General features: G+C 37.5%; 1 protein-coding gene across 33 annotated transcripts in view; it reads left to right on the top strand.

Moving 5' to 3' along the window:
• MAP2 (microtubule associated protein 2) overlaps positions 1 to 27,880 on the top strand; it is a 374,226-nt gene that overhangs the window by 274,101 nt on the left and 72,245 nt on the right. For all 33 annotated transcript variants that reach the window (XM_043992416.1, XM_043992415.1, XM_043992401.1 and 30 more), the window contains one exon: positions 4,129 to 4,413. In XM_043992416.1, coding sequence (XP_043848351.1) covers positions 4,152 to 4,413 — 262 coding nt within the window. In that variant the 5' untranslated portion in view covers positions 4,129 to 4,151. The remainder of the gene's footprint in view (positions 1 to 4,128; positions 4,414 to 27,880) is intronic.

Below are 27,880 nucleotides of genomic sequence, written 5' to 3'. Positions count from 1 at the left end.
TCAGAGAGATAGGTAGCACACTAAATAACACATTCATGAACCCCAAAGATACTGTCAAGTTACATTAGGTTGAACTTAATAAGATATAATTATTAAGATAAAATAGATGGACATGTGATTTGTTTTATTATGGCTCATGAGTTCATGATGGGAAGGTGTGGCTAGATAGCCATTCATCTGAAAAAATAATTTAGAATTTTAATAAATTAATAATTGTTGTGGTTAGATAACAATTGCATGAGTATAAGATGAGAAAGTATGACTAGATAGTAATTGATCGGAAAAATAATTTGGAATTTAATAATTTGGCTCTGAAACTTAATATGGGTGAGTTGTTTAATGTAGCAATCAAGAATTCTGATGTGATCTTATATTATATTAAGAAAGGTAGCATAGTGCCCAGGACTAAGGAGGTGATAGTTTCTACTGTTATATGTCCTGGCCAGATCACATCTAGTGTGCTGTGTATAATTTTAGGTACCATATTTTAGGTATAATATTGATAAGCTAGATAATGTCTAGCCAATGGTAGCCAGTATGGTGAAAGGACTCAAGCTAATGCTATAAAATGAATGAAAAGTACTTCAAGTTGTTTTGCTTATAAAAGAGAAGATTTAAGGGTTATATTTGAGATCGATCTCTGAATATTTAAAAGGTTCTCACATAGAAGTGAAATTAGATTAGTTCTTCTTGGACCCAGAAGGAAGAACCAGGAGCCATGTGTAAAAGTTACAAAGGCATAAATTTTACAAAGGCAATTTTCCTAACTAGAGCTATTCCAATGCATAATGGACTGCTTCCAGGGGTTAACATAATGGGTTTCTCTGTCTCCTCTATCTCATCAATCAAAAGCAGTATGACCACATGTCTGGTATGTTGTAGAGAGGAGTCTTACTCAAATACAGAATGAACTAGCTGGTGTTTGAGGTCTCTTTAACCTCTGAAATTCTGTGAGATTTTATTTTTTTTAAATACACAGCTTAGAAGTATTAAGACCATCTATTTTAATAAAGATTTGAATATCAGATTTTTAAAGGGGGAAAATGTTTCCCCCTTATCCCCACTCCCATCAATATCTATAAATTAAGTTATGATTTTCTTATAGGTTCGTCTAATTGAGTTCTTTGCTAAAAAAAGCTTTTGACCATTCTGTATTATCAGCCAAAGTCCCAACTCCATGACTTGGTATACAGTGACCTCTGCAATATGGTGGAACTCTATCTATTCCACCCAATTTCATATTACTAATCACTACATGTTATAGATGTCACCCAAACTATACTATACATCCTATTCTCTGCAATGCCTTTCCTATCCAACTTGGCCAGTTGAAAAACTTGCCACTCTTTAAATTCCAGCTTATATAGCAACTCCTCCATGAGACACTACTTGATCCCCCTTGTTGGAAGTGATATTTCCCTCCTTGGACTTTTGAAAGTTTAATAAATATGTTTAAAATCCAAATAGAATTTGAATTGAGTTGAAGAGAATCCTGACTGAGGCTCTACTGCCACCTGGTGACATTATTGTTACATTGCAAGTTCAGGGCTTTTCAAAAGGGAATAAATCTTTTCATGACCTTTGAATCTGCAAATTTAGCATACAAGCACCATTCAATTCAATTCAACAACCATATACCAAGCATCTAGAATGTGCAGGGATTTTTGTTAGGATTTTAAGTATAAAAGATAAAAAACACAGTACCTGTCCTCAAGAAACTTATACTCTAATAGGAGGGCGGATGTATATACAAATAGCAACCCGTAACATGGAGTGAGATAAGTACAAAAAAGTGATCCAGATGAAATTTCTATAAGAAACTTGAGGATGGGGCGGCTGGATTCAGGAGGACCTGAATTCAAATCCGACCTCAGACACTTGACACTAGCTGTGTGACCCTGGGCAAGTCACTTAACCCCCATTGCCCCACAAAAAAAAAAAAAAGAAAGAAAGAAACTTGAGGACACTTACAATTGGAAGAATCAATGAAGGTTTCATGGTGTACATAGGCACCCGTGATAGGCCTTGAAGAAAAGGAGGCATTTCATGAGACCTAAAGGAAGGGTGGGGTCATTTCAGGTATGGGGAATGATTTAACAAAAGGGCAAAGTCAGAAAAGAAGACGACAATTAATACAATTTGGCTTCAACGTTAACTTTCTGAAGAGGAGTATTTTGGAATCCTATAGAAAAGTAGGATGAAGCCAAATAATGCATGGTCTTCAATTCTAGAATAAGATGTTCATCTTTATTTGGTAGGTGATAGGGAGCCACTGAAGGTTCGTGAGCAAGGAATTGATATGAGTAGAATGGTGCTCAGGCATCAATATAAAAGATGAATTGAAAAGGGAATAATAAACCAGAGGCAGGAAAACAAGTGAGGAGGCTGTTGAAATACTCTAAGGAAGAGATTATGAGGATCTGAAATTGTGAAAGGAGAGGAGAAAGGAGGAAACAGGTAGAAGGAATATTTCCAAAACCAAATTAGCATAATTTTACAGATAATTGGATGGATGGATGGGGCGATGGATGATGGTAAATGAATAAAAAAGCAGCAGGTATGGTGATAATGTTTTAAACCTGGAAAAATCACTCTACTAGGAGACATGATATCTTCTCTAATATCTCTATTTAACTATGTATTTGTTGTGTGACCTTCAGCAAATCATCTAGCCTCTCTAGAGAGTTCAGTTCTGTGAAATAGTACTGGAATCTCTGCTTCCTCATACTGCTCACAGGCATGTGTTTGGCACATATTTTGCCCTTAGTACATTCTTCTTTATATTGCACATATTTGTATACATCCTTCATTAAAGCCCATTAAATTTGCAAGTGAAGCACAGTTTCTTTTTAATCACTGTATCCCTAGACCCTAGCTTTGAGCATTGCACATACTTAATAATAGCTTCTTTGAAGACAGAGGATGGAACCAAATGACTTCTTGAGACCCCTTCTAACCCTAAATTGTACAACACTCTATTGTTAATGTTAGCAATATATTTTATATTATGTTTTTTTTCTTTTCTTTTCTTTTTTTCTTTTTTTCAAGGCAATGAGGGTTAAGTGACTTGACCAGGGTCACACAGCTAGTAGGTGTCTAGTGTCTGAGGCTGGATCTGAACTCAGGTCCTCCTGAATCCAGGGTCAGTGCTTTCTCCACTGCGATGCCTAGCTGCCCTCTATTTTATGTTATGTTAGCAAGATTATATCCCAGTCTCTGATGACTTTCAGTAAGATTGGTTACAAAATAATTTACTTAGAGTTAAATCTATTTTTCTATTTATTTCTATTATAAAATTATTGATGAAATCACAGACACACACACAAACACATGCACACAAATCAACATTAAAATAAGTTGAAATCTTTTTCAAAAGAAGCCTTTCAGATTATAATCTGCTCTGTAGCATACTGGGCATTATAGTATTAAAATTCTTTTGAAGCAATTTTTACAACCTAACATTTCCCTTTTCTCATCTAACCCTTACCAACCCCACATACAGAAACTCTAGGAAACTCAGAGGTTACAGAATTTAGTTGCAATCTTTTTTTTGTCTGAGTATTTTAAATGTCTAATAGAGCTAGATTACAATTTTACATTTCATCAATAGATATCATCATACAGTCATACTCTGAATTGAAGAGCTCTATGTTCAAGGCATCAGGTCATAAAGTGGTGGAGGTAATGTGACCCTAAGCAAGTCACTTAACCCTCGTTGTCCCACAAAAAAGAGGCAATCCTCAACTTTATCAATTTTCTAATTCTGAAAATCTATAAAAACAAGTTATTTGAAATGAAGGATAATATACATGAATTTTAATACAGTAGATAACTTACTAGCTGTGTGACCCTGGACAAGTCACTTAACCCCAATTGCCTCACCAAAAAAAAAAAAGAGAGAGAGGGAGAGAGAGAGATGGAAAAAAATAAGACCGTAGATAATATTAACATATGCTGGTCTGATACTAATAGAGATAACTTTGATTATCCTTTTGTTTCATTAACTATTAGTGCTCTATAATTTTCTAATTTTACTCATTAGAGGTGGCTTCTATGGTAAGACTAGTAACATAAAATCTGGAGCACTGCTGAGATGATAGCTAATGTTTTATCCTATTCTAATTACAGGAGAGTTCACAAGGGAGAGAAGAATGGCAGATGACCGGAAAGATGAAGCTAAAGCACCTCACTGGACATCAAGTCAACTGGCAGAGGCATCTTCCCATCCACATTCACCTGAGCTTAAGGAGCAGGCAGGAGCAGGAGATGGATTAGTCCGAAGTGCCAATGGATTTCCATACAGAGAGGAAGAAGAAGGTGGCTATGGAAATCATGGGCAACAGGGTACCTATTCAAGAACCAAAGAGAATGGTATTAATGGAGAGCTCACCTCAGCTGAAAGGGAAACAGCAGGTAACTAAAGGTTCCTCTTTCTCCCATCTTTACTTCTGATTTGAAAGCAGTCTTATCTGAAAAGAATTTACAAAGTACATTTTCTTTCACTGTTAATGAGTTCGAAATATAAATTATTCTAGGAAGTGGAAACTGAAAGAGGAAATAAGTTATGGGGGAAAGAGAAAACGTTTTCATAATATAAGCTGAATAGAACTATATCCTTTACTTCTCTTTTTTGTTAACTATTTCAGGTTCATTTTATATTTTAATAGGTGCATGAATTATTAAGGTGTGAATTTTTAAAAATCTAGTGACTATTCACATCCAACCCCTATTATTAATGTCACAATTATAGAAACTTGAGTTTTTGTATGATTATTTTGAAAAAAAGGTAAATTTCAAATCTGTTTGACTTAAAGTCTCTCACAAGTTTTTTTTTGTAATTTTTTGTGACATCCTCTACTCTTAAGTAAGGATCACAATAAAAATAACCTTACCAAACAACATTTTTTTCCATTTAAAATACTTCCAAAGTGTAATGATATTGGTCACATTCTCAAATGTTACCTAACGTGTGGCCAAACAGTAGAATGAAAGAAGTCTGTATTAGTGATTTGCAGCTTCTTATAGAATCATTCAAACTTCAAGAATCAAGATAAAATAATCAAATAAATCACTAAGCTAAAATTATACACACAGTATAATATACTGATAAAAGTTACATTAAAATGCAATGTTTAAAAGATAAACAATGCTTTCAAATCAGTTCTAACTTTTTTGCTTTTTAGGGATGAAATAATACTATGTAAGCTTTAAGTTACATTCCTTTTCTAAAATTGTTGAGGTGATAAGAATATGAAATGCTACTATAATTAATACCAGATAATCTACATTAATAATTGTTTCACTTAGTGGCTGAGATCCATCAATCATGTTGATCTCTTGCTCATTAATAGTGGGAACCATTTCTATCACCGAACCCCCTAAAATACTATTCCAAACTTTAAAAAATGTCTTGGTATGGTTATTTTTCATACCTCATTATTCTGTGATTCAGATTTAGGGTGGTACATTTCCAAAGGACAATTTAAGTAATTTGTCATCCACCCCATTGAAACTTTGACTCCATAAAGTCTCAAATTAATTTTATTGTTATTACTATTATTAAAAATATTATCAATAGCTGTTTTAGTGAGAATCTACACCTATATCAATATCAGAGAAGTCTGGAAAAATTACTAGATTGGGGCCCAATCTGCATGTCAAATGAGATAATATATGTAAAGTACTGTGCCAGCTTTAAAATGCTATATAATTGGGAGCTATCATTAATAGTATTATTTTTTTTGTGTCCGTGTGCCTTTGATGAGTCCTCAGTTACTTGCATAGCTGCCCCCAAACTGGGGTGTTGGTATGGCTAAAGCTCTGTTCGCTTTTTTGGGAGGGGCAATGAGGGTTAAGTGACTTGCCCAGGGTCACACAGCTAGTAAGTGTCAAGTGTCTGAGGCCACATTTGAACTCAGGTCCTCCTGAAGCCAGGGCTGGTGCTTTATCCACCACACCAACTAGCTGCCCTTGTGGCAGGATTTAAGCCCAAGACTTCCTAACTCTAAATCTGCTGCCCCAATCACTATACTTTGCTGCCTGTCCCAGATAAGACATGAACAATAGTAACCATGATTAAAGTTGAGTCTGAGGTAATTATTATTGGAATAGCATAGACTGAATATTTTGGAGTGTAGAAGTAGCAAAGTCATCTCTTTACTGGGGTGATCAGATAAGGCATTACACAATGGATGGCATTTGAACAAAGATGGAAACATGAATAGAATTTCAATAACTGTCTTCAATAAAGACAGATGGAAAAGCAGGAGCCAAGGTACAGACAGAGATGGAGGAGGAAGAATGGAGTCAGAGAAAGAGTAGATCAAGCATGAGAAATAAAGGAACTAATTAAGATGATCAATGTGGGACTGGGAAGGAAAGGATGTAACTACTACTTGCAAATTGGGAGAAACTATGAATTTTTAAAACTGAGGGAATGAAAACCTGTTAGTAATTGGGTTTTGATGAGAAAAAAAAGGAAACAAGAAAGAGAAAAGTGTGTGTGAAGAGAGAGGTGGGGAGGAAGGGAGGGAAGGAGAGAGAGAGAGAGAGAGAGAGAGAGAGAGAGAGAGAGAGAGCAAGCGAGCCTATCTATATAGACAGATAAAACAGTCCTAGTGAAAGCCCATACTTGAGCTAAGACTTGAAAGGTCAGCTTTGCAAGAGGGGGAGGTGAGGAAAAAAGAGAAACAAATGGCTCATGCTAGGTGAGAGATGGAATTTCAGGTATTAATAGCAAGTAAGTTAATTTGGCTGGGATGTAGAGTGTGTGAGGGGAAGTCATGAAATCATCTGGAAAGAGAAATTAGAGATTGTGAAAGGGTTGATATGCTAAAAAGGGAAGTTCCTATTTTATTCTAGAGACCATAAAGAGTCATGGAAACTTCTTGAGGGAGTGAATTACATGATCAGAATTCTCCATTTTGGAATATCAATTTGGCAGCTGTATGAAGAATGGATTGGAAGGGGGGAAGAGCCTGGAAACAGAGAGACCAATTGTAGACTTAAATGAGATAATACCTAGTACATGCTCCCGATGCTACAATTTCTGACAGATTCTGCTCTGAAAACTTCAAGGGTCAGTTATATCATTCTATACAAAGCAATCCTTTCTGTTTTCAGACAGTCTATTTGTTTTGTTTTGTTTTGTTTTGTTTTGTTTTAAGATTTCCCCCCTTGTACTCAGTCAAAATCAGCCTCTCCCTGACTTTGAGTCATTGGTCCTCATTGGTCCTCATTCAGTCCTCTGAAATTTAAAAAAAAAATGCCTACTCCATCTTTGACCTGAAAGCTCTTCAGATATTTGAACAGAGCTATGATATCTCTCCACCCCAAGCCTTTTTCTCCTAGACTAAACATCTTGCATCCCTTAGAGGATTTCTCAAATGAATGGTTTCGACACCCCTCATTATCTTCATCACCCTCCTCTAACTGCACTTCAGCTTGTCAGCATCTCCAAAGAGATTGCTTTACTGGGGATTCTGCTGCATAGAACTGGGTGAATTTACCCAATACAATGTATTGATATCAAAACCAAGCTCAGGTGAAGGCTCCATAAGAAAAATCAGCAGTGTAATCACCTCTTGTATCCCTGTCCTGCTGACCCACATCCGATTCAGGAACTGATCTCTCTTTTCAGGACTGCAGATAGTCCTGAATAGTGTGACCTATTGCCAGGAAAGTTGTATTCTTTCATATTCAAATTTTTTGTGCATGCTTGTAAACAAAACAGACAGGTGTAAAATAAGTAAAGTTCCCTAGAACTGAATAAACTAATCATGTTCAAGTCATAACCAGAATGGATACCTGCACAGTTACAATTCCTTTGGTGCCTTACAGTGCCATCTTTTAAATACAGCAGTCATTCCAGCTTTTTTCTCTTATCATCCCTCCCCCATATACATTCACATATATACTACCTAGGGGTGTAGGAACCAAACCTGGTTAGCCTACTTTACATTTGGTTCCCATAACAATATTTCATATATATATGAAATATATATACACATATACATATATACATACATGCATACATACATAACCTGGCCAAGACAGACTCCAATGCCCTTTTCTAGATACTATAGTTTTACTAGGACAGCACAAGATGGCATTAACTTTTTTTGTCAACTATGTTACCTTGTTCACAGGAGCATTGCATTTCGACTTTAAAGGGACCTTAGAGATTATTTTAACCAACTTCCTCTTTTTACTGGTGAGGAGACTGAATCACAGAAAGAAAAGGCAGCCAGCCCAAAGTCACATGGCTAGTAAATAAGAAAAACAGGATTAAAATCTTTTTTTTTAATTCCACAATATCAGATTGCCATTAAAACTCTGGTTTTATTGTACAATAACCATTGTTGTCAGTTCTTCCCTATCCTTTTTACACAGTCCCTACCCCCATCCCCAGGAATATATATATGTGTGTGTGTGTGTGTGTGTGTGTGTGTGTGTGTGTGTGTGTGTGTATGTATGTATACATATATACACACACATGTATATATCCATGTTAAATTTCATCTTGTAATTTTAGGTCAAATTTTTCAACATACTGAATATTTTTTGCATCTTGGTTCTCTTTGATAAGCATGCCTTCCTTGTCTTCACCCAAGTCACTAATAAAATTTTGAAGGGGGGAGCACAGGAAACTTCACCCATCAATCTCTGCTCTCAACTATTTCACATCTCTATGTCTTGAGAAATGGTGAAATGCCTTACTGAAATCCCAAATCTATTGTTTCCACAATATTCACTTTATCTACTAGTTTAGTAACCTTATCAAAAAAAAAAGAAAAAAAGAAAGAAAAGGAAGTTAGTTTGCCTTTACTTGTTTTTAGTAAGTACATGCTAGCCCTTAGTGATTGCTACTTCCTTTTCCTGAACGCTCACAAATCATCTGGTTCAGGAAACATTTTGAATTTTTTCTGGGGAATTGACTCAAGCTCACTGGTCCATAGCTTCTGGAACTATTTTCTTTCTTTTTTGAAAATGAAGACAATATTACTGATGGACCATTGATCCCTGTCAATCCATCTCTAGTCAAGATCCTCCAGAGAAGAATGGGAGGCAGACCAACAAAGGATGGTATAAAACTTACATGACTTTCTGGTTCTGCCACTGGTGACCTACTGAAATCTTGGGGAAAGCATTCTGATTTGTTTTCACTTTAGTTGTACTATGAGTCAGGGACTGCTAAAACACATTTGTGAATCAACTTGAGATGTTTAGACACACATATGAGTGTATACACAGATATAGAGTTGATTTAATTGCTAAATGCCCTGCCCACTAGATTGCCATAAGATTCAGAACATAGTAGAATTCCCTATGCCTCAATTTCCATTCATATATAAAGATATCTAAATAAGAGGTGGCAAATTTGCAGCTGCAGACCATAAAACTCCTGAGTTCAGGTCAAATCAGATTAAGATGTGATTCAAAATAAATAAAAATACAATTCACCATAAATAGTTAATTTGTGGTTTTCTCATTCAGTGTGCAGTGTACAGGGATTCATTTACTGCTGAGTTTAACATCACTGCTATAGATAGATGATGGATGGATGGAGGGAGGGATGGATGGGTGGGTGGGTGGATGGATGGAAGCTGATGTATGGGGAGGAGTCTACACCTAAAATTTCATCAGGGTAAGCAACTGAATCCAGGAAACTCTTCCCACCAATGTAGAGCAACTGGTGTTTACCACTTACACTTTTACAGAATTGGTACTGAAGGGTTAAGTGGTATGCCCAGTATCATAAATCTGCTGCATTGAGTTGGCCCTGAGTTGTAGAGAAGAAGACATTGGAGACTGTCAAGGAGCAGTAGGCAGCCTCAGAGAGGAAAGTAGAGGGACATGAGGAAGGAAGTGGTAGCAGGGGTAAGGGAAGAGGAATTCCTGTGGGCACCAGACAGTCCCAGACAACCATCTGTGTTGGCTGTACTTATATTGCATATAAATAAGCCAGAGATTGCCCGTACAGACATATATCCTTTCTGTTGTGCTCAGCCAGCCTTCAGAATGTAATGGTGGATGCTTAATCCCAATTCCACAGTACGGATACTTTTCAGCCATTTTGAACATTGTAGATTTTTCATTTTTTTTCCCAATAGGAAGAACATAGTTTAATTTCCAACACAATGTTGGGGATGGGAAAGGTAAATGGGAAGGGGAACATCACAACAGAGGTAAAGAGGTATGTGAGAGAGAAAAAACAGACAAAGAAACAGAAAGAAGGAGATGAAGAGGGAGAGGGAGAGAGAGAGAAAGAGAGAGAGAGGGAGGGAGAGGGAGAGAGAGGGAGGGAGAAGGAGAGAGAGAGGGAGGGAGAAGGAGAGAGAGAGGGAGGGAGAGGGAGAGAGAGAGGGAGGGAGAGGGATAGAAAGATTGAAAGAGAGAGAGCGACACAGACAGAATAGAGACAGAGATAGAACACATTACTATACAGATAAAAGAGAGGGAGGGTGAAAGTGATAGAGAGATGGAAGTATATATAGAGGGGGGGGGGGAAAGGCAGGAGGACAGAGAAACAGAGAGAGAAAGATACATAAGACTTCCCTACATGAGTAAAAGAGTATGTGGGGGTATGTGAATGACAAAGAGAGAGAGAAACTGAGAGAAAGGGAGGGAGAGAAACAAAGATAGAGAACTAGCTATAGAGGGATAGAGAAACAGAGACAGTGAGAGAAATGAGACAGGGCATACCTGCACAGCCCAAGTGGGGGCGGGGGAGGCCCATGTGTGTAGGTGTGACAGAGACAGAGAAACAGAAAGGAAAGGAGATAGAGGGAGGGAAGGGGAGGAAGGGAGGGAGACATTCAGAGGCAGAGAAAGAAACATAGAGACAGAGAGAAGCAGAGAGAGAAAGAAAAAACAAAGGACATCTCTATACAAATAAAGGTGCGTGTTTGTGTCAGTGTAGGTGTCCACGTGAGTTTGTGTGTCCACGTGAGTGTGTGTGTGTGTGTGTGTGTGTGTGTGTGTGTGTGACAGAGAGACAAAGAAATAGAGAGGAAGGGAGAGGGAGAGAGGCTGAGGGAGAAAGACAGAGGAAAAGACAGAAACAAAGCCAGATGGAGGCAGAGAGAGGCAGAGACACGGGCACAGAGAAACAGAGGGCCTACACAGGTAACGGGATGTATATGTGGTATGTATGTGGGTACATGGGTATATGTGATAAGTCCAAGGATGTCCAGTCCAGAAAGGCCTATATGTGGGGGGCGGGAGGGGGGACATGGGAAGGTGGAGTCATTATTGCATGTGGATATATGCAAGTGAGAGCCCGCCCCCCCCCCAAATACCATGGTGGGAATGTGTATGTATCACAGTCAGGCTGTGGCCACAGAAGGAGCAGAGAGGAGGAGGGGTTATATGGGTAAAGGAAAATTGTTGGTGCTAGAAAACTGCATAGAAAAGACTGAGGGATGGAGCAGAGTGTAATGGGGAAAACTCTGAATTTTGATTCAGAGAGTTGGGTTTCAATCACAGCCCTGATACCTATTACCTGTGTCACCCTAGGCAAGTCACCTCAGGGCTATGGCCCTCAGTTTTCTTTTCTATAAAATGAAGGCTTTGGACTAGACATTCCCTATCAGCTCTAAATCTGTTCTCCATGGATCCGTTATGCTTTCTATCCCTCTAGAAAGATTTTTGCTACTCATTGGGAAACACTGAATTTAGCAAAACAGGTGGTTCTTCTTAGTCATGGGTATTATTTTTTTTTAATTGGAGCAGGTAAGGAGGAAACCAAATCATTGATTGAGCTTTCAAGAACTGTAAGGATTTTTAGTCAAATTCCATTTTACAGATTCGGTAATTGAGCCCCCAAGAGGTAAAAGCACCTTCTCAAGGTCACCCAGCTAGTTCTTGGAGTGGCTCCTGACACGGAAGTCCAGTGTTTTATTTGTTCTTGCTTTGGTTTGGTTTTTTCCAGTAGAGCCCCCTGCCAAGATGAAAACCACTCAACCAACCACAGCAGTTTCAAGCAGAGGCCAATTTGTTCTTGTCTTCTGTTAAAGAGGAATGTCATGTTAGTTTGCTTTGCAAAATGACAGAAGTCCAAAATGCTAGTTCCACATTTCAGTGTAAATGGAGAAAAGAAGAAGGCGGTTCAGAGATGTTTATCGATGTAGAGGCATCGAAGCGTTTAAAGACAACATTTTGATGTTTTGAACTACCATGATGTATGATCCTCTGAACGAACCTTAAAATTAGATAGGAAATGGAATAGACAGTGCCCACCTCTGAAAAAGTACAATAGGTGAAGTGACTTTGGTTGATTTGGGTTTAGTTAGATCAACAGCTTAGATCCACAACATGATGAGAATCACCTGCCTCTTCTAAATGCCCATTTCATCATAATATCTTAATACTCTTTCCTTGTTTCCCCACTCCTTGTCAATATAATTAGGACCATGGCAACTAATACAGTAAAAACTTGGCTGTTTTTATGTCATATTCAGATTTTCTTTAAGGTAAATTTTTCGCTAACAGCTAAAGATGTTTTCCTTCTTAATTCCCTAAAACAAGCTTTTTAGAATTATATGTAAATAAGTTGAAAAAAGGGGGGCTGAAACAGTCTCCTCTGACTACAATACATTAACTTTATTACATGGACTCTGAGACAGATGCTTAGTGACCTTCTTAGCTTCTTCTTGCTTCTTGAATCAGTTCTAGTGGGTCTCCCCAACCCCTTTGTCATACTGACTAGAGGGCTGGACTTGGATTCAAAACCCATCTTCAAATCCCACATCTGACACTTACTGCCCATGTCATTCTGGGTAAATCACTTAAGTCTCCAAGCCTGAGTTTCCTCATCTATGAAATGAAGATGATAATTGTAGTATTTACCTCAAAGAGTAGTGAAGCTCAAATGAAATAAAGTACCTAAAGCAATTTGCAAATCTCAAAGTGGTCCATACGTGTCCGTAATAATTATTCTAATTATTTTCCATGCTCACCTGTGTGGATCTATGTCTGTCTGTAATAGTTTTCTACATTTTGTCAGTCAGACGATGAGAGAGACAGAGAGAAACAGAGAGAGAAGGGGGGAGGGGGAGAGAGACAACACTGCTCAGTTGCTTATCAGACACTATGATGAACACTGGTGATACAAAGGCAACAAGCAGGAGCTTACATTCTAGTGGGGAAAACAACACATGAAGAAGAGCTGGAATGCTGGGGGCAAAGACACATGAGTATAGTGTAGAGATGACTGGGAATTGGGTGATAATAATCATGCATAAAATTACAAATTTTAGATTCTATAAAAACTTGGAGAATAAGATTGGCATCGAGTAAGAGTGAAGAGTTCTGCAGACTGCCATACTCCCATCATACTCTCTGTACTCTTCCCAGATCCCAGTCTGGTCTCCCTCTCCATCCACTCCACCATCCCTAACTGTGCTTGAAGACAAGCCTGTATATTTGTCAGCAAGATATACATAATGTTAAAAATGGGTATGTGTATTTGTTATATTATACACGTACAGTAACCTTTCTGTACAAAATGAAATGGAGGCAATCAAATTTCTCTCTCTCTCTCTCTCTCTCTCTCTCTCTCTCTCTCTCTCTCTCTCTCTCTCTCTCTCTCTCTCTCTCTCCCTCTCCCTCTCCCTCTCCCTCTCCCTCTCCCCCCTTCCTCCCCCCCTCGCCATTCTCCCTCATCTCCTCCTCTCCTCTCTCTGTTTCTTCTCTCTGCAATTTTTCTCCCATCTCTCCCTCCCCTTCTCTCTCTTTATATCTCTCCTTTCCATTGTCTTTCTCTCCCTTCCCTGCCTCCCTCCTCATCCTCCCCCCTCCTCTCTCTCACTCTCTCTCTCTCTCTCTCTCTCTCTCTCTCTCTCTCTCTCTCTCTCTCTCTCTCTCTCACACACACACACACACACACACACACATGCACACAACTCAAGCAATTCTAGAGACTGCGGCTTTTCTTTTCTCTGTTGCCATGCCAACCACTCACTGATCTGGTTGAGGTTTCTCCCTGAGCTCTACTGAGAGACAGAGTATGTAGTCTGGAGTTATTTAGCATTCAAGGAAGGCTCTGCAGAAAAACAAACTCTCTGTGTGTACAGGTTCAGAGGCTGACTTTGTGGAGGAGAAAAAAAGGAAGATCTTTTCCATTTCCCCCCTGAATGTCAGGTGCCCAAGGAATTTAGAGAAAGTGAGAAAAGATATGGATAAATAGGACAAGAGAAGTTAAATAAGGTATATGTTTGGAGTCATTGCATTCTCCTCTCTCAGCTCTAATGCTGAATTAACCAGGTCTCTATGGATGACCCTCACTTATCATCATTATCATTTTTTTCTTTTGGTCAATAAAGTGAACAAGAGATCAGCGTTTACCATTAGATTAGGTGAAGGATATGATAAATAATTAGCTCTTTCACCTCTAAGGAAGTATAAGTATGTAAGAACAAGTAGGGGCATGAATCTTCATTTACCAAGCGGGGTGAGTCCATTCCTAATTCATGGACTATGACTTTCCAACAAATCAAATTAAAGAAGGGGGTAGAAAGGAAATAAACATTTATTAGGCACCTACTATGTGCTAGGCATTGTGTTAAGCACATTACAAATGTTATCTCATTTGGTCCTCACAAAAACCCTAGGGGGTAGGTGCTAATTTTATTTCTTTTTTATGATTGAGGAAACTAACCCTGACTTGCCCAGTAAATGTCGGAAGCTATATTGGAACTCAGGTTTTTCTGAATCCAGGCCCAGCATTCTATTCACTGTACCACCTCGCTGCTTAAATCTTGTCAAGATTTAAAAATAAATTAAAACTCTAAATCTTGACAAGAATATACATGGTCTCACAAGGAAGCAAAAGATATCATAAAGTCAACAATGCCTAATAGCAGTTTCAGAGAAGTCTGGTTCTTCTAGATGGGTTAAATAAGACCCAAAGATATAAAGGCTACATCAATTAAAAAAAAAAACACTTTTGTTTTATTTCTTGGAAGTAAACTACTGTAATATATTTCTGTTTATAAGGAACATGACTAACCCACCCCCAAATGCTTTGATTTTTGTAAAATTAAGATCAATGTTAATACAGGTTTGTTCCTATACCTGCTAAGAGAATGTGTGATCCTTGAACAATGAGATTAAACTCATGTCATCGAAAAAATTAATCTTATTATGTTACAGTTTTACCTTGAGCCTTTAAGAATTGAGTATCCTGGACTTTAATAGGCTTTCTTCAGGTGGTTTACAAAGGCTGTCATCAAAAAATTACAAAATTTCCTAGTGGGAAGGAAAGTCAATATCCATCAAGTCAAACACATACCAGAAAAGGAGTTCCCATTGTAACACAGACAACAGGTGCTCATTCAGCCACTCCTTACATACCCCCAAAGAGGGAGGACCCCACAATTTCCCAAGGTGGCTCATTTTACTTATGGACAGCTCTAATTAGGAGGTCATTTCTTCCTGACACCAACCCTAAATTTATCCCATTCATAACTTCTATACATTGCTCCTGCTTCTGTCTGTTCATAACAAAAGAAACAAGTTTATTCAATATTATTTTTAGCTATTAATCGTTTAGATATGTATGGAAAATTACCTTATACCTCCTGATATACTATTTGGCTTGCTAACTGTCACAGTATTCATAGGATTATAAAATTATCGATCAAGAGCAGAAAGGAACCATAGAAACTAATTATATCTTGTAATTTTACAGCTAAAGAAACTGGGGGCTATGGTGACTAAGTGATTATTCAGTTAAAAATCATAAAGATAATAATCATCAGAGGCAGCATTGGAACCCAAGTCTTTTGACTCCAAAGCCAAGATATTTGCATAGTACCATTTTGGATTAGTGCTGACATTAAAAAAAAAAATTTAACCACGTGCTATTTATCTCATGATTTCATCTTTTCATTCTTATTTTTCCATGAGCACAGGCTCTTTCCGTTTTGTTTTGTTTTGGTTTGGTTTTTGTCAATTGATCTTCCTGTTTTTGTTACTTCTCCCATTGCTTTCTCTACTCTTTGGGGGTTTCATTTGTTCTGGCTTCTCTTCAAATTAAAAAAAAATCTATTATCTCCTTTTTAAAGAATATTAAATTGTTTGAAATGCCTTTTTTATTCATGTTAAATTGGGATATTGCCTCCATTGCCTACCACAGAACCCTAGACATAATAGGCAATGAATAAATGCTTATTGAATTAAATTGAATAAGGAGAAGGAAAATCTAGTCATCTTTACGTTGCTCATTACCTTTTGGTTCCCTTGACCTTCAGACAAACACACTGGCTTCTTCGTTTTAAATATCTTTTTGAACTTTATTTGTTCAATTATTCAACTGTGCCACCACATCGCCCCCTCCCCAAAATTTATAATTTAATTATCATTTCTTAAGTTACCTACTATGTACAAGAAACGCAGAATAGAAAAACAATCACAGAGCTTTCCATATTTAAATATCAGAAGTCTCAATGTGATATAAGTGGTATTAGCCACTGTGGAGTTAGGAAAGAGGGAGTGACAATTGACTTAGGAATAAGAAGGCAGAAAACTTTGCTGAAACATCTTTATTCACATGTTGCCTTAGTTGTTCAGTGAGTGAGATTCATAAACATTCTACCTGCAGATGTCTTATCTCCAGCTAGTCTCAGAATGTAAACATCTAGCACCATTTGGCTTGCTAAGAAAAGGATTTCTCACTGGTGATGAAAAGGCTTCCTCCAGCCTCCCTGTTAAATTTTTTGGTGCAGAAAGGCAAGTTCTATCATTCTGCCTTACCCTTTGGGGGCTGATTTTGTTTAAGGAGTAAGATAAGTACAATGGGGAAAGGCCTAGAAAATCAGATTACTTTCCCTTTGTCCATCAAGCCATTAAGATGAGCCAGATCTTCCACCTCCTTCGAGGTTCCAAGCTTCTCTGCCTCCTTCCCCCCAAGCCCCTTCCCCTACACACACACACAAACACACACACACACACACACACAAAACCTCTCACTGTTCTGGTAGCATGTCCCTTAACAGTCTGGGGAATTGTCTAGAAATTAATCTTGGGAGCAGATAAACAGTGCAGCTGGTGCTGCATTGCAGATCTAATAGCTTAAACAATATCTAAGTTGGCACCGTGAGGCCCTCAGGGAAAAGGGCACCGTATGGCTACATGCACTCACTGTAGCTAGTCTAGCAGGATGAGTCACAATCCAGCTACGCTCGCTGAAAATGAATTTCAGAAGCCAGCATCACCATTGGGCCATGTTATAGTAAAACATATGCCCTGGACAGCCATGTTTCTGCCACTTTTTATTTAGATGCAGAGCACTTATTTTAAAAACACACATCATAGGTCCTTGATGTATTGTTGTGTATATAATGGGAATGGAATTATATGCTTCTCCCTTAACATTTTTTCCCTTTAAAAAAATCATAAGGGAATATTGTTTGTGGATTTATGATTGATGTTAATTATGCTCAGATCCCAAGAACTGCTAATTCACAATAGCTCTTAAGCAAGTATTAGTTCTGAAACAAATAAATTCAATAAAGGGAAGAAAACAAACCATAATAATAAAAGCTCATACTTCTGTGACGTGTTGAGATTTACCAAGTACTTTCCTGACAAAAACCCTAGAAAATAGGGAGAAGTATTCTTCTCCCCATTTTCAGATGATGATACTGAAGCTCAGGTTAAAAGAAATGACTTGCCCAAGGTCATACCATTAGTAAGTGGTAGAGCCTTGACTTAGCCCTAAGACCTTCTAACGGCAACTTGGGGCCTTTCTCCATTTTCAGATGCTTCTTCTCCCCTTCTCAAATGTTTTTCAGTTTGGAAAAGAATCGCAGTCTTTACCATTCCTCTTCTTCTCCCTCTGACATCATCACCTTATATAAAAAGGTACCTATGATGCCTTGATCACACCTGGTCCTTTTGGCTTTGTGAAATGAGGAGTCAAAAGTCAGACGTAGATTAAAAGTTGGCTGCAAATCTTACATCTGCAACAGACTGAACAGAAGACCTGATTTTTACCTCCTGACTCCACTGCTTATCTTACTGTGTGACTTTGGGAGAGTCACCTGCCCTCTCTGAGCCTTTGTTTCTATACTGTTAAAACTGGGATCCTGGAATTTGCTATCAAAACAACCTTTGAGGTCATTTACTATGACAGCCAGTTTTGCCCGGTGTTATCCATCTAGAAAGTAGTAGAGTCGAAACTTTAACCCAGGTTCACCAAATCCCAATCCTGAACTATTTCCATTACACCATGGTCCAAGTTAAACTACCTTACAGGATTTTGGTTTAGAGAGTGCTTTTTATAAAGGTATATACATTGGGATGCTATTATTATTTGCATTTATGCTATTTATTGTTTATCAATAATATCCCCAAATCATTCATTCTGTCACAATTCAATTTGGTCCACCAAATTTGTATCAGCCTTTTTCCCATTTAAGCCTTTGTCACTACCCCGGACTCAAGATGAATACATTAAATTAGCCCTAGTTGGTCTCTAAGGGCATTCCCATCTTAGAATCCATAGCCCTAAATCTTTCAAGTCCACAATCAGAGGCTAATTGTAACATAAGGGGCAATTGTTAGACACTGTTTCTGAAACTGAAGTGGTATTATCAAGATAATATTTCCAGAAGGTCATTCTGATTGCAGAGACAGCTTCTGAGGTAAAAAGGCTGGTGGGCAAATATTGGCGACAAGGAGCAGGGTCAAGAAGCCACTTGAATAACCTGAGTCCCATATGCTCAGTGTTCACACAAGGTTTGTACCTGGAGGAACAAGGCAAAAGGAGAAAGATTCAAGAAACAGCAAGTAGGAAAAATTGGAATGGACCAAAAATAGGGGGAAAGAAAAGAGAAAAGAAAAGATGGCTTTAAAGCTATGAGTGTGAAGGACCAGCCAAATAATAATGCTAATACTAAAAAAGAAGTTAGAAAGTAGTGATGACTTACGAAGGAGGGTGTTGGACCATTTTTGACATTCTTTCATCCTTTTGTTCAATATGATCCGTGGACAGTGAAACCTACTGAATTGGAGAGAAAATAAGAACTGGGGATTGGTTAACTAGATCTAGGAATCATCCATGACCTAACCTCACAGGCAGCATGGCTACTGAATAGCCTTCCATGGTTCATTACTAGAAAATTAAGCATCATTTGACAGGTGGTTAGAAATTTTACATGCTCCTGAAATATATATATATATATATATATATATATATATATATATATATATATATATATATATATATAATTTTGGTTTTTTGTGGAGCAATGAGGGTTAAATGACTTGCCCAGGGTCACACAGCTAGTAAGTGTCAAGTGTCTGAGGCCAGATTTGAACTTAGGTCCTCCTGAATCCAGGGCTAATGCTTTATCCACTTCACCACCTAGCTGCCCCTCCTGAAATATTTTTAAAGGAATGCTAAAAATAAATCTCCCTTCCTTCTTCAAGAATCTAGCTTTAAAATAAGAATGATCTCATTTTTGTTTGAGCCCAAGTTTATTTCATTTTGGGCAAATGGATGATCTAAGTCTTGGACCAAATAAATGGAAGTCTGAAATCAAGATATTCAGTCTCTTCTAATTATTCTTTTAAAAAGTATACCTAAATTATCTTAGACAGATTGTTATTTATCCTGTATTTTTAATGATACCAGAGGAGGAACTTCTAACTACATTGCCACTTTATTTCTTTTTTAAAAAAAAAAAGTATTTACAGATGAAAAGTTCTTTGAAGGTTAGGGTATTTTCATCTCAATTGTATTAGTCATGTGAATTTAATGATTTTTGTGATTTATATATTAACCATTAGGGCAAAACAAAACAGGAACAACAACATATGTTTCTTTAAAAGTCAGTAATTACTTGAGTATTTCAATAGATTCATGATTTCTGTATGCTGATACTTCCCTTTGGCATAGATCACAACTTAACCATGTTGTTGTTCTTGTTTGTGGTATGCAACGTTTATTTCCAATCTTCCAGTCTATTATAGAAAACTTACTGAGCATAATAGAGGCCTTACTTAGGGCCATCCATGTTTTATCCCTCACTCTTATTTCATGATCAGACTACCTCCTTTCCCAAACATATAGTTTCTGGATGGTGTTTTTTAAGCCACTTTGAGTATTCCTCATTGATAATGTTCCAGAGATTACTTGCTCCCACCCTGACTTCATTTTTCTATTGTCATTTTGGGACAACTGCAATTTTGATTCGTCTGAGATACCAGCATTACATGATTCATAGGCATATAGCATCACTGGGAAAAGAGAAGGAACCATTCTACTTTTGTCTTTCTATTCCCTTATACCTAATCATGTTGAATTGAACTGAAGTGAAGATTGGATATAATTATTAAGCAAAACTGACACCTCTTCTGTTTTCCAATCTAACAATCTAACACGCTAATCTTTGTTTGCTTACTTGTAAGGATCAATATTATGAAATACATTTTCCCAACCCTTCCAAAAAGGTCTCTAATTATTAAGCAATTTTCTTCTTCCAGTGAAAAAAGAAAGAATAATTACAATGTAAAGCTGATTAGGTTAGTTGATCTCTAAGATCTCTTCCGCCTATGGAGCCAACATAGTGTGGTATAGAGAGCACTGGCTTGAAATTTAGGAAGACGTCACTTTGAATCCAAAAACTTAGAACACTGGAGCAAGTCATTTAACCTCTCTGGGCCTCAGTTTCCTAATCTGTAAATTGAGGGATTTAAATTCGATGGCCTCTGAAGTCCCTTTCAGTTCTGAATCTACAATCCTTCTAAATAAATACTTGGAAAAATCATCCCCTTATTTTCATCCCTCACACCCTTTTACATACTTATTCTAATGCTCAAAACAAAAGGAAAAAAACATTCCTTGTTTATCAAGTTTTGAAAAATATGCAGTATCTGTAAGTTCTCACATTAGTACCTCAAATCCTCATATGGGGTATCAAAATATGACTTAACAGTATGTGAATAAAGCATTGAAAAGAAGAAATAGCTCTCCCTTTCTGTAGAATTTTATTGACACTAAAATGCAGACAGTGAATAAAAGAAGCTATTTCTTTTTTGTTTTGTTTTGTTGTTTTGTTTTTATGGGGCAATGGGGTTAAGTGACTTGCCCAGGGTCACACAGCTAGTAAGTGTCAAGTGTCTGAGGCTGGATTTGAACTCAGGAACTCCTGAATCCAGGGCCAGTGCTTTATCCACTGCGCCACCTAGCCACCCCAAAGAAGCTATTTCTTAAGAAATTAAGTGGTGGATAAATCACTGACCCTGGATTCAGGAAAACCTGAGTTAAAATCTGATCTCAGACACTTGACACTTACTGGCTGTGTGACCCTGGGCAAGTCAATTAATCCTCATTGCCCCAGAAAGAAAGAAAGAAAGAAAGAAAGAAAGAAAGAAAGAAAGAAAGAAAGAAAGAAAGAAAGAAAGAAAGAAAGAAAGAAAGAAAGGAAGGAAGGAAGGAAGGAAGGAAGGAAGGAAGGAAGGAAGGAAGGAAGGAAGGAAGGAAGGAAGGAAGGAAGGAAGGAAGGAAGGAGAAAGAGAAAAAGAAAGAGAATAAATGTGTAATTCATTGAATTTGAGATATAAGGATTGATGTTATTAGGAAATCTTTTTTTTTCAAGGCAATGAGGGTTAAGTGACTTGCCCAGGGTCACCCAGCTAGTAAATGTCATGTGTTTGAGGCTGGATTTGAACTCAGGTCCTCCTGAATCCAGGGCTGGTGCTTTATCCACCATGTCACCCAGCCGAATTAGGGAATCTTCTTAAGTTATTCAGCCTTCACCTCATAAAAAACATAATTTTGAAGAGTTGATTATGCTTTATGGTTTGTTTTTGCAAGTCATGACAGTAATTTAGATGCTAACTAAAGCTTCTCTAGCTGAGCTGCCTAAGAATAGTAATAATTAACATTTATTTAGGATTTTACCTACATTATCTCATTTCTCACAATAACCCTTTTAGGTAGGGTTACTAAAGATAGTATTATGCCTGTTTTAAAGACTAGCAAACTTGCACCTAGAGAGGTAAAGCAACATGTCCCAGGGACACACAGCTAGTGTCTGACCTGAAATTCAGACCCTGGTCTTCTGGATTTCAAGTTCAATAATTTTTCCACTCTGCTATATTTCCAGGGGTTAGCCCAGTGCCTGGTACATAGTAGACACTTAATAAATGCTTGTTAAGTGAATAATTAATTGCCTAGATTCATCATGAATGGGAAGTTATAACTTATTTAACCAATGTCCCCCCCAAAATTATTTCAAGTTACATTTACTTCTATTTTTCTTGTGAGACTTTTTGTATAAATTGAAGGTCAAAAGAATCACTTTCATTCTAGATAGTATTTGGCATTGAAAAGGTAAACTTTTATACATGCCTTTGCTTTTTGCCATCACTATAAATTCAAACACAATTTGGAAACATTAGCATTGCTTTAATTAATAGGAATTATTATACAAGACCCCTTCCAACCCTAAGATTCTTGGGCCACCTTTAATTAATAGCAGTGTGGTCTCCACTAATAATTACATATATTTATTTAGACCTTTTCTAAGAAATGGATTTTTCAGTATTTCAAAGGATATACATGGTTTCATTAGCATTGCTGCTCTTCTAATGCCAATCTCAACCTCTCTGTGCTTTAGTAGATGTTCTTTGTGAGTTGCTGTGGCCAAATACCATCACCACATGTCCGGCCTTCTGGTGATCAGGTGCCAGACACACAGGTGGTCTTCAGGCCTGAATTGCAAACCTTTCCAGGCTGGTAGGACTTGCCAATGCTTGCATCCCATGAAAATGTCCTTCAAGAACCAACAGTTACCTTCACGTTATGATCAGGAAGCAGAGGAGAGATATGTACAATGTCCCGGCAATAAAGACAATCAGATGTTGTAGTAGATCAAGTAATAGCCTTGTATTCAGAAAGACCCAGGTGTCAAATGCTGCATGTGAATCATATTAGCTGTGGGACCCTGGGCAAGTCACTCAACCTCAGTTTTCTCATCATTAAATTGGGGGTTATAATAGCTATAGCCCTTACCTTGGATATTTGTTGTGGGAACCAACACAATTATGTATGAAAAGCATTTTGCCAATTTACAGTGCTACCTAAATGGTGTGTCCCACTACCACCAATCCCATCACCAACAGCACCATTACTGCTGCTGATACCTGGGTTATTACTGTTCTATCAGAGGTGGTGTCACACTGTGTCAGGTGCTACTGGCTAAAGAACCGAGCCTTGTCATGGACTTAGTCCTGTTATGTTCCTACCTTTCTAGCCATCATTTTTTTTTCAAATTCAAGGTTAGAAGATATCATAATGGGAAAGTCATTAAAGTGGAAGAGTATAAACTAATCTTTCTCCAAACCTATGTGTGCTTCATTCACAACCCAAAATCCTCAATTCCCCTATTTTTTTAAAACTCTGATCTACTTCTATTTTTTACCTTTATCTAACAGTACTTTCTGAACGTGAACTTTCTAATAGTTTCTTTTTACCAAGGCAACCTTTGGCCTCTCTATTAACGGTATTATCATTTTAATATGTTTTAAATTGAATAAGCCCCAAGATTTGGGCTGATAATATCAGTTTCACATATCTTTCCAATGAATTCTATAACCTGTCCAGTTATGATTAATTTTTGTCAAATGAAAATAAATTCTGAAGATCTCTGAAAAACCTTAGGCTCCATGGTACAGAAGTGTGTTGTTCAGTTGTTTTTCAGTCATATCTGACTCTTTGTGACCCCATTTGGGGTTTTCTTGGCAAAAATACTAGAGTAATTTTTCATTTCCTTCTCCAGCTCATTTTATAGATGAGAAACTGAAGCAAGGAGAGTTAAGTGGCTTACCCAGGGTCGCACAGCCAATGAGTGTCTGAAGTCAGATTTGAACTGCTGAAGATGTCTTCTTGACTTCAGGCCTATCAGTCTATCCACTATAATACCTAGTTACCTATATGTTACAGTATGGCAGAAAGAGTATTGGACTGGTAGCAAGAAGAAATGTTTCAAATTCTGGCTTTGTTACTTTACTATTTGTTGTTAGTCAATCCACTTTCTATACCATCTCCTATCTGGACTCTAGTTTTCTTTGCTATGAAATGAGGAAATCAGATAGCTAATGTCCCTTCAAGTTCCAAAGCTATGATCATGCAATAAACAATTGCATTAAAAACATTGTAAAGCAATTGTAGATTTCACAGGCAAAGGTCCCATTATATTTCTATTTCTCATATTCATTTCAGGTCAGAAAAATAACAAGACCCCACCTTGTTTTGGACACATACACTGAAATGTCCTTTTTTTAACCACTATGGTCCCAGAAAACGTACACTCCACCAAAAACATGAGACAAACAAATTCTGGCTTTGTTACTTTACTGTTTGTTGTTAGTCAATCCACTTTCTATACAATCTCCTATCTGGACTCTAGTTTTCTTTGCTATGAAATGAGGAAATCGGATAGCTAATGTCCCTTCAAGTTCCAAAGCTATGATCATGCAATAAACAATTGCATTAAAAACATTGTAAAGCAATTGTAGATTTCACAGGCAAAGGTCCCATTATATTTCTATTTCTCATATTCATTTCAGGTCAGAAAAATAACAAGACCCCACCTTGTTTTGGACACATACACTGAAATGTCCTTTTTTTAACCACTATGGTCCCAGAAAACGTACACTCCACCAAAAACATGAGACAAACAAATTCTGGCTTTGTTACTTTACTGTTTGTTGTTAGTCAATCCACTTTCTATACAATCTCCTATCTGGACTCTAGTTTTCTTTGCTATGAAATGAGGAAATCAGATAGCTAATGTCCCTTCAAGTTCCAAAGCTATGATCATTCTATGATCATCAAAAAAGGAGACAAACAAAACAAAAATATAGCAAACAGAAACCTCTGATAACTACCGTTATAACTTACTGAGCTCCTGTCTTTCCCTTTCCCCTTCCCTTTCCCTGACTGAGCTCTGGTCCTAGCAAATATCTATAGATAGCTTTGTTCTGAGGATCTTAGATTTAGAGTTGGAAGAAGCCCTGGCTGTCTTCTTACTCTATTATGATGCAAAGAAGTAATTTCTAATCTGATCTTTCATATATCTTCTGTGAACTATAGGCTTCATATGACTATTTCCATGTTTCAACATGCCTATCTTTTCATTGATACCCTTTCAAATGATCTGTGCCTTGCCAGTTCCTTAGATTAAATCCTTGTCTAGCTAAGATAGTGCCCAAAGACTGCTATTTGACCAGATGATGGTGACAGGGAAGTTAGCATTACAGTTTAAAGGAGCACACAGAAAAATAACTCTTGCACTGGCATAGACTATACCTCTATAATTCTAGGCCATCCACCTCCTAAATGAATACATAGGCAGAAGTATGGCTAAATTGACTCAATACCATCAACACTACTGGAAAAAAATGGGGGAAATGCATATCCCCTGCCCTCTATAATAAATTATAAGGTCCTTAAAAACAAATATTATTTGTTATTTAGCTCCATATCCCCTATTGTACCTAACACTTTCATTTGCACATAGTTGTCACTCAGTAAATATTTGTTGAATGAATGAATTGATATCTGATTGATCCTGAGACAAAAGCTTCATTTCATGGAAAAGAGACAACACATGCTGACTTCATACCTTTTTTTCTGCCATGTCATTAATAGTAAGCTAATAGATGTCACATAGAAAACACTTATATGATTGACAAGGCCATATGATTTCCCAACAAGACCCATGTATTTCCTCTACCTCTCTACAATATCAGAAATTTAAATACTGCAAGTCAATGGAATTTCCAAGGTACTGTTCTATATGAGGAATTATATATAAGCCAGAATGCTATATACCTATTCATCAGACTACATTACGTTATATCAATTAACCAGAACAAAGAAACACGCATGCCTGTTTTCAGCAGTAAATGTCCTTGGCAAAAGCTAATGGACCAAACTCTTCATTCTGTACTGTGGTCAGACTCCTTTTTTAATTAATAGTAGTCTGGCCAGAGAAGCGACCATAGAATCTGGCACACTTTATGAATTTTTAATGCAGAGGTGCCAAGGAAACCGAAAGGCAAGCTGGTCCTTCAGTTTCCTTCATTACCTTCTTGGATGTGAGGAAACAAGCTTCATAGGAACCATTTACTTTTCAAATTAATCAAGGGTAAGAGCAAAGAACTTTTTCTTATTTCCTTGTTTTGGGAATTAATCAATGGCATTTATTTAACAGAGAGCTGCACACTACACAGTGCTTTCCTTGTTGACAAGTTTCCATGTCGGCAGCAATTAGCATTGGTTTCCCGGGTAACCGTTCTGTACCCTACTGAGAGAAACCTTTTCTTGACAGGAGCATTCTGTCTGAAAATGTTTTGTTTTCCTTGTTTCATAAGCGTACGGTACACTCGCTTTATTTTATTTCTTTTCACATAGCATTATTATACCTTTTCCCCCTAAAACATAGCAAAATTGTTGGCTTTTCTGTTCCATCTGGTTGTATTTACTGTCATTGTACCTTGCCTCTCATCTTTTAACCACAACCTGCAAGAAATCAGCATAAACACCCTCTTAGGGATATGCCAAGTTTCTTTGAATTTCTTGTTCTGAATCTAATTAGTGGAATTGTGAATATTCAAGCAATCACAGCTGGTCTTGATGATAACCCAAAGGTTACACATTGGAAAAAAAAAATCTTTGCGTGCCCGAGGTGGACTAACATATTTTGAATCATTGAACATCAGAGCTGGAAAGGATCTTAGAGATTACCTAATCCAAATACTTTTTTGCTACATCTTACAGAGGAGTAAACTGAGGCTGAAAGAGGTGAAATGACAACCTCATTTCACAAGCTATTCTTGGAAGCTAGCTGTAATTTTCCAGCGCCACTGGGCAAGTTCCAAATCCGCTGTTTTCATTGCCTGGAGATATGGGGGGAGGAGCAATTTTGATAGAATTATATGGTGAAATAACAAATCTCTTTTTGGTATTGAGGGACTATTTCACTAGGCATCTAAGACAGTATTAGGATGGATTGAAAATCCTGAAGTAGTAAAGAATGAGTCATAATGTTGGAAGAATCTAGTAGCTAGAAATAGTAATAAATGTCTGGGCAGTTGGGTGCTGGAGGACCTTGTATAGTGCCAAAAAATGGTATTGTAGAAAGTACATTATGTGCATTTTAGAGCATTCCAGTTAAAATAAAATGAATAGCAGTAGTTGGAGATACTCTTAGTAGAGTGGTGACGAAACAGCCCTTCAATGAATAGTCTATTACTAAAGTGGAAAGGAAATCTTGGTAGGTCAAATGCATCCCTACAGAATATGTAGGGATGGGGCAGCTAGATGGCACAGTGGATAGAGCACCGGCCCTGGAGTCAGGAGTACCTGAGTTCAAATCCGGCCTCAGACACTTAACACTTACTAGCTGTGTGACCCTGGGCAAGTCACTTAACCCCAATTGCCTCACTAAAAAAAAAAAAAAAAAAAGAATATGTAGGGATATGCCCAATGCACTGCAGGATGAAGAAGCCTAAATGATGATTAAGTCACCAAAATGTAGAACAAGAAGGGTGTTTTTCATAGAAAATATCATCTGGGAGCCAGGTTCCATATTTTATTGATAAGAAAATAGTAAGATAATAGGATAATAATGATGAATAATTAATATAATAAGAGAACACTACCTTTTATAGTTTTTCACTGCTCTTCAGATATCAAGGAGCCCCTTTGGATGAGTAGATATGCCATTTGTTTCTTCATTCACCTAAATAATGCTGTTGATGTTCAGTCATTTCAGTTGTGTTCAAACTCTTTGTGGCCCTATTTGGGCTTTTCATGGCAAAGATACTGCTTCTTCTCCAACTCATTTTATAGATGAGGAAACTG

The sequence above is a fragment of the Dromiciops gliroides genome, chromosome 3, assembly GCF_019393635.1.
Source record: "Dromiciops gliroides isolate mDroGli1 chromosome 3, mDroGli1.pri, whole genome shotgun sequence".
Taxonomy (NCBI): domain Eukaryota; kingdom Metazoa; phylum Chordata; class Mammalia; order Microbiotheria; family Microbiotheriidae; genus Dromiciops; species Dromiciops gliroides.
This window is presented reverse-complemented; position numbering and strand designations above follow the sequence as displayed.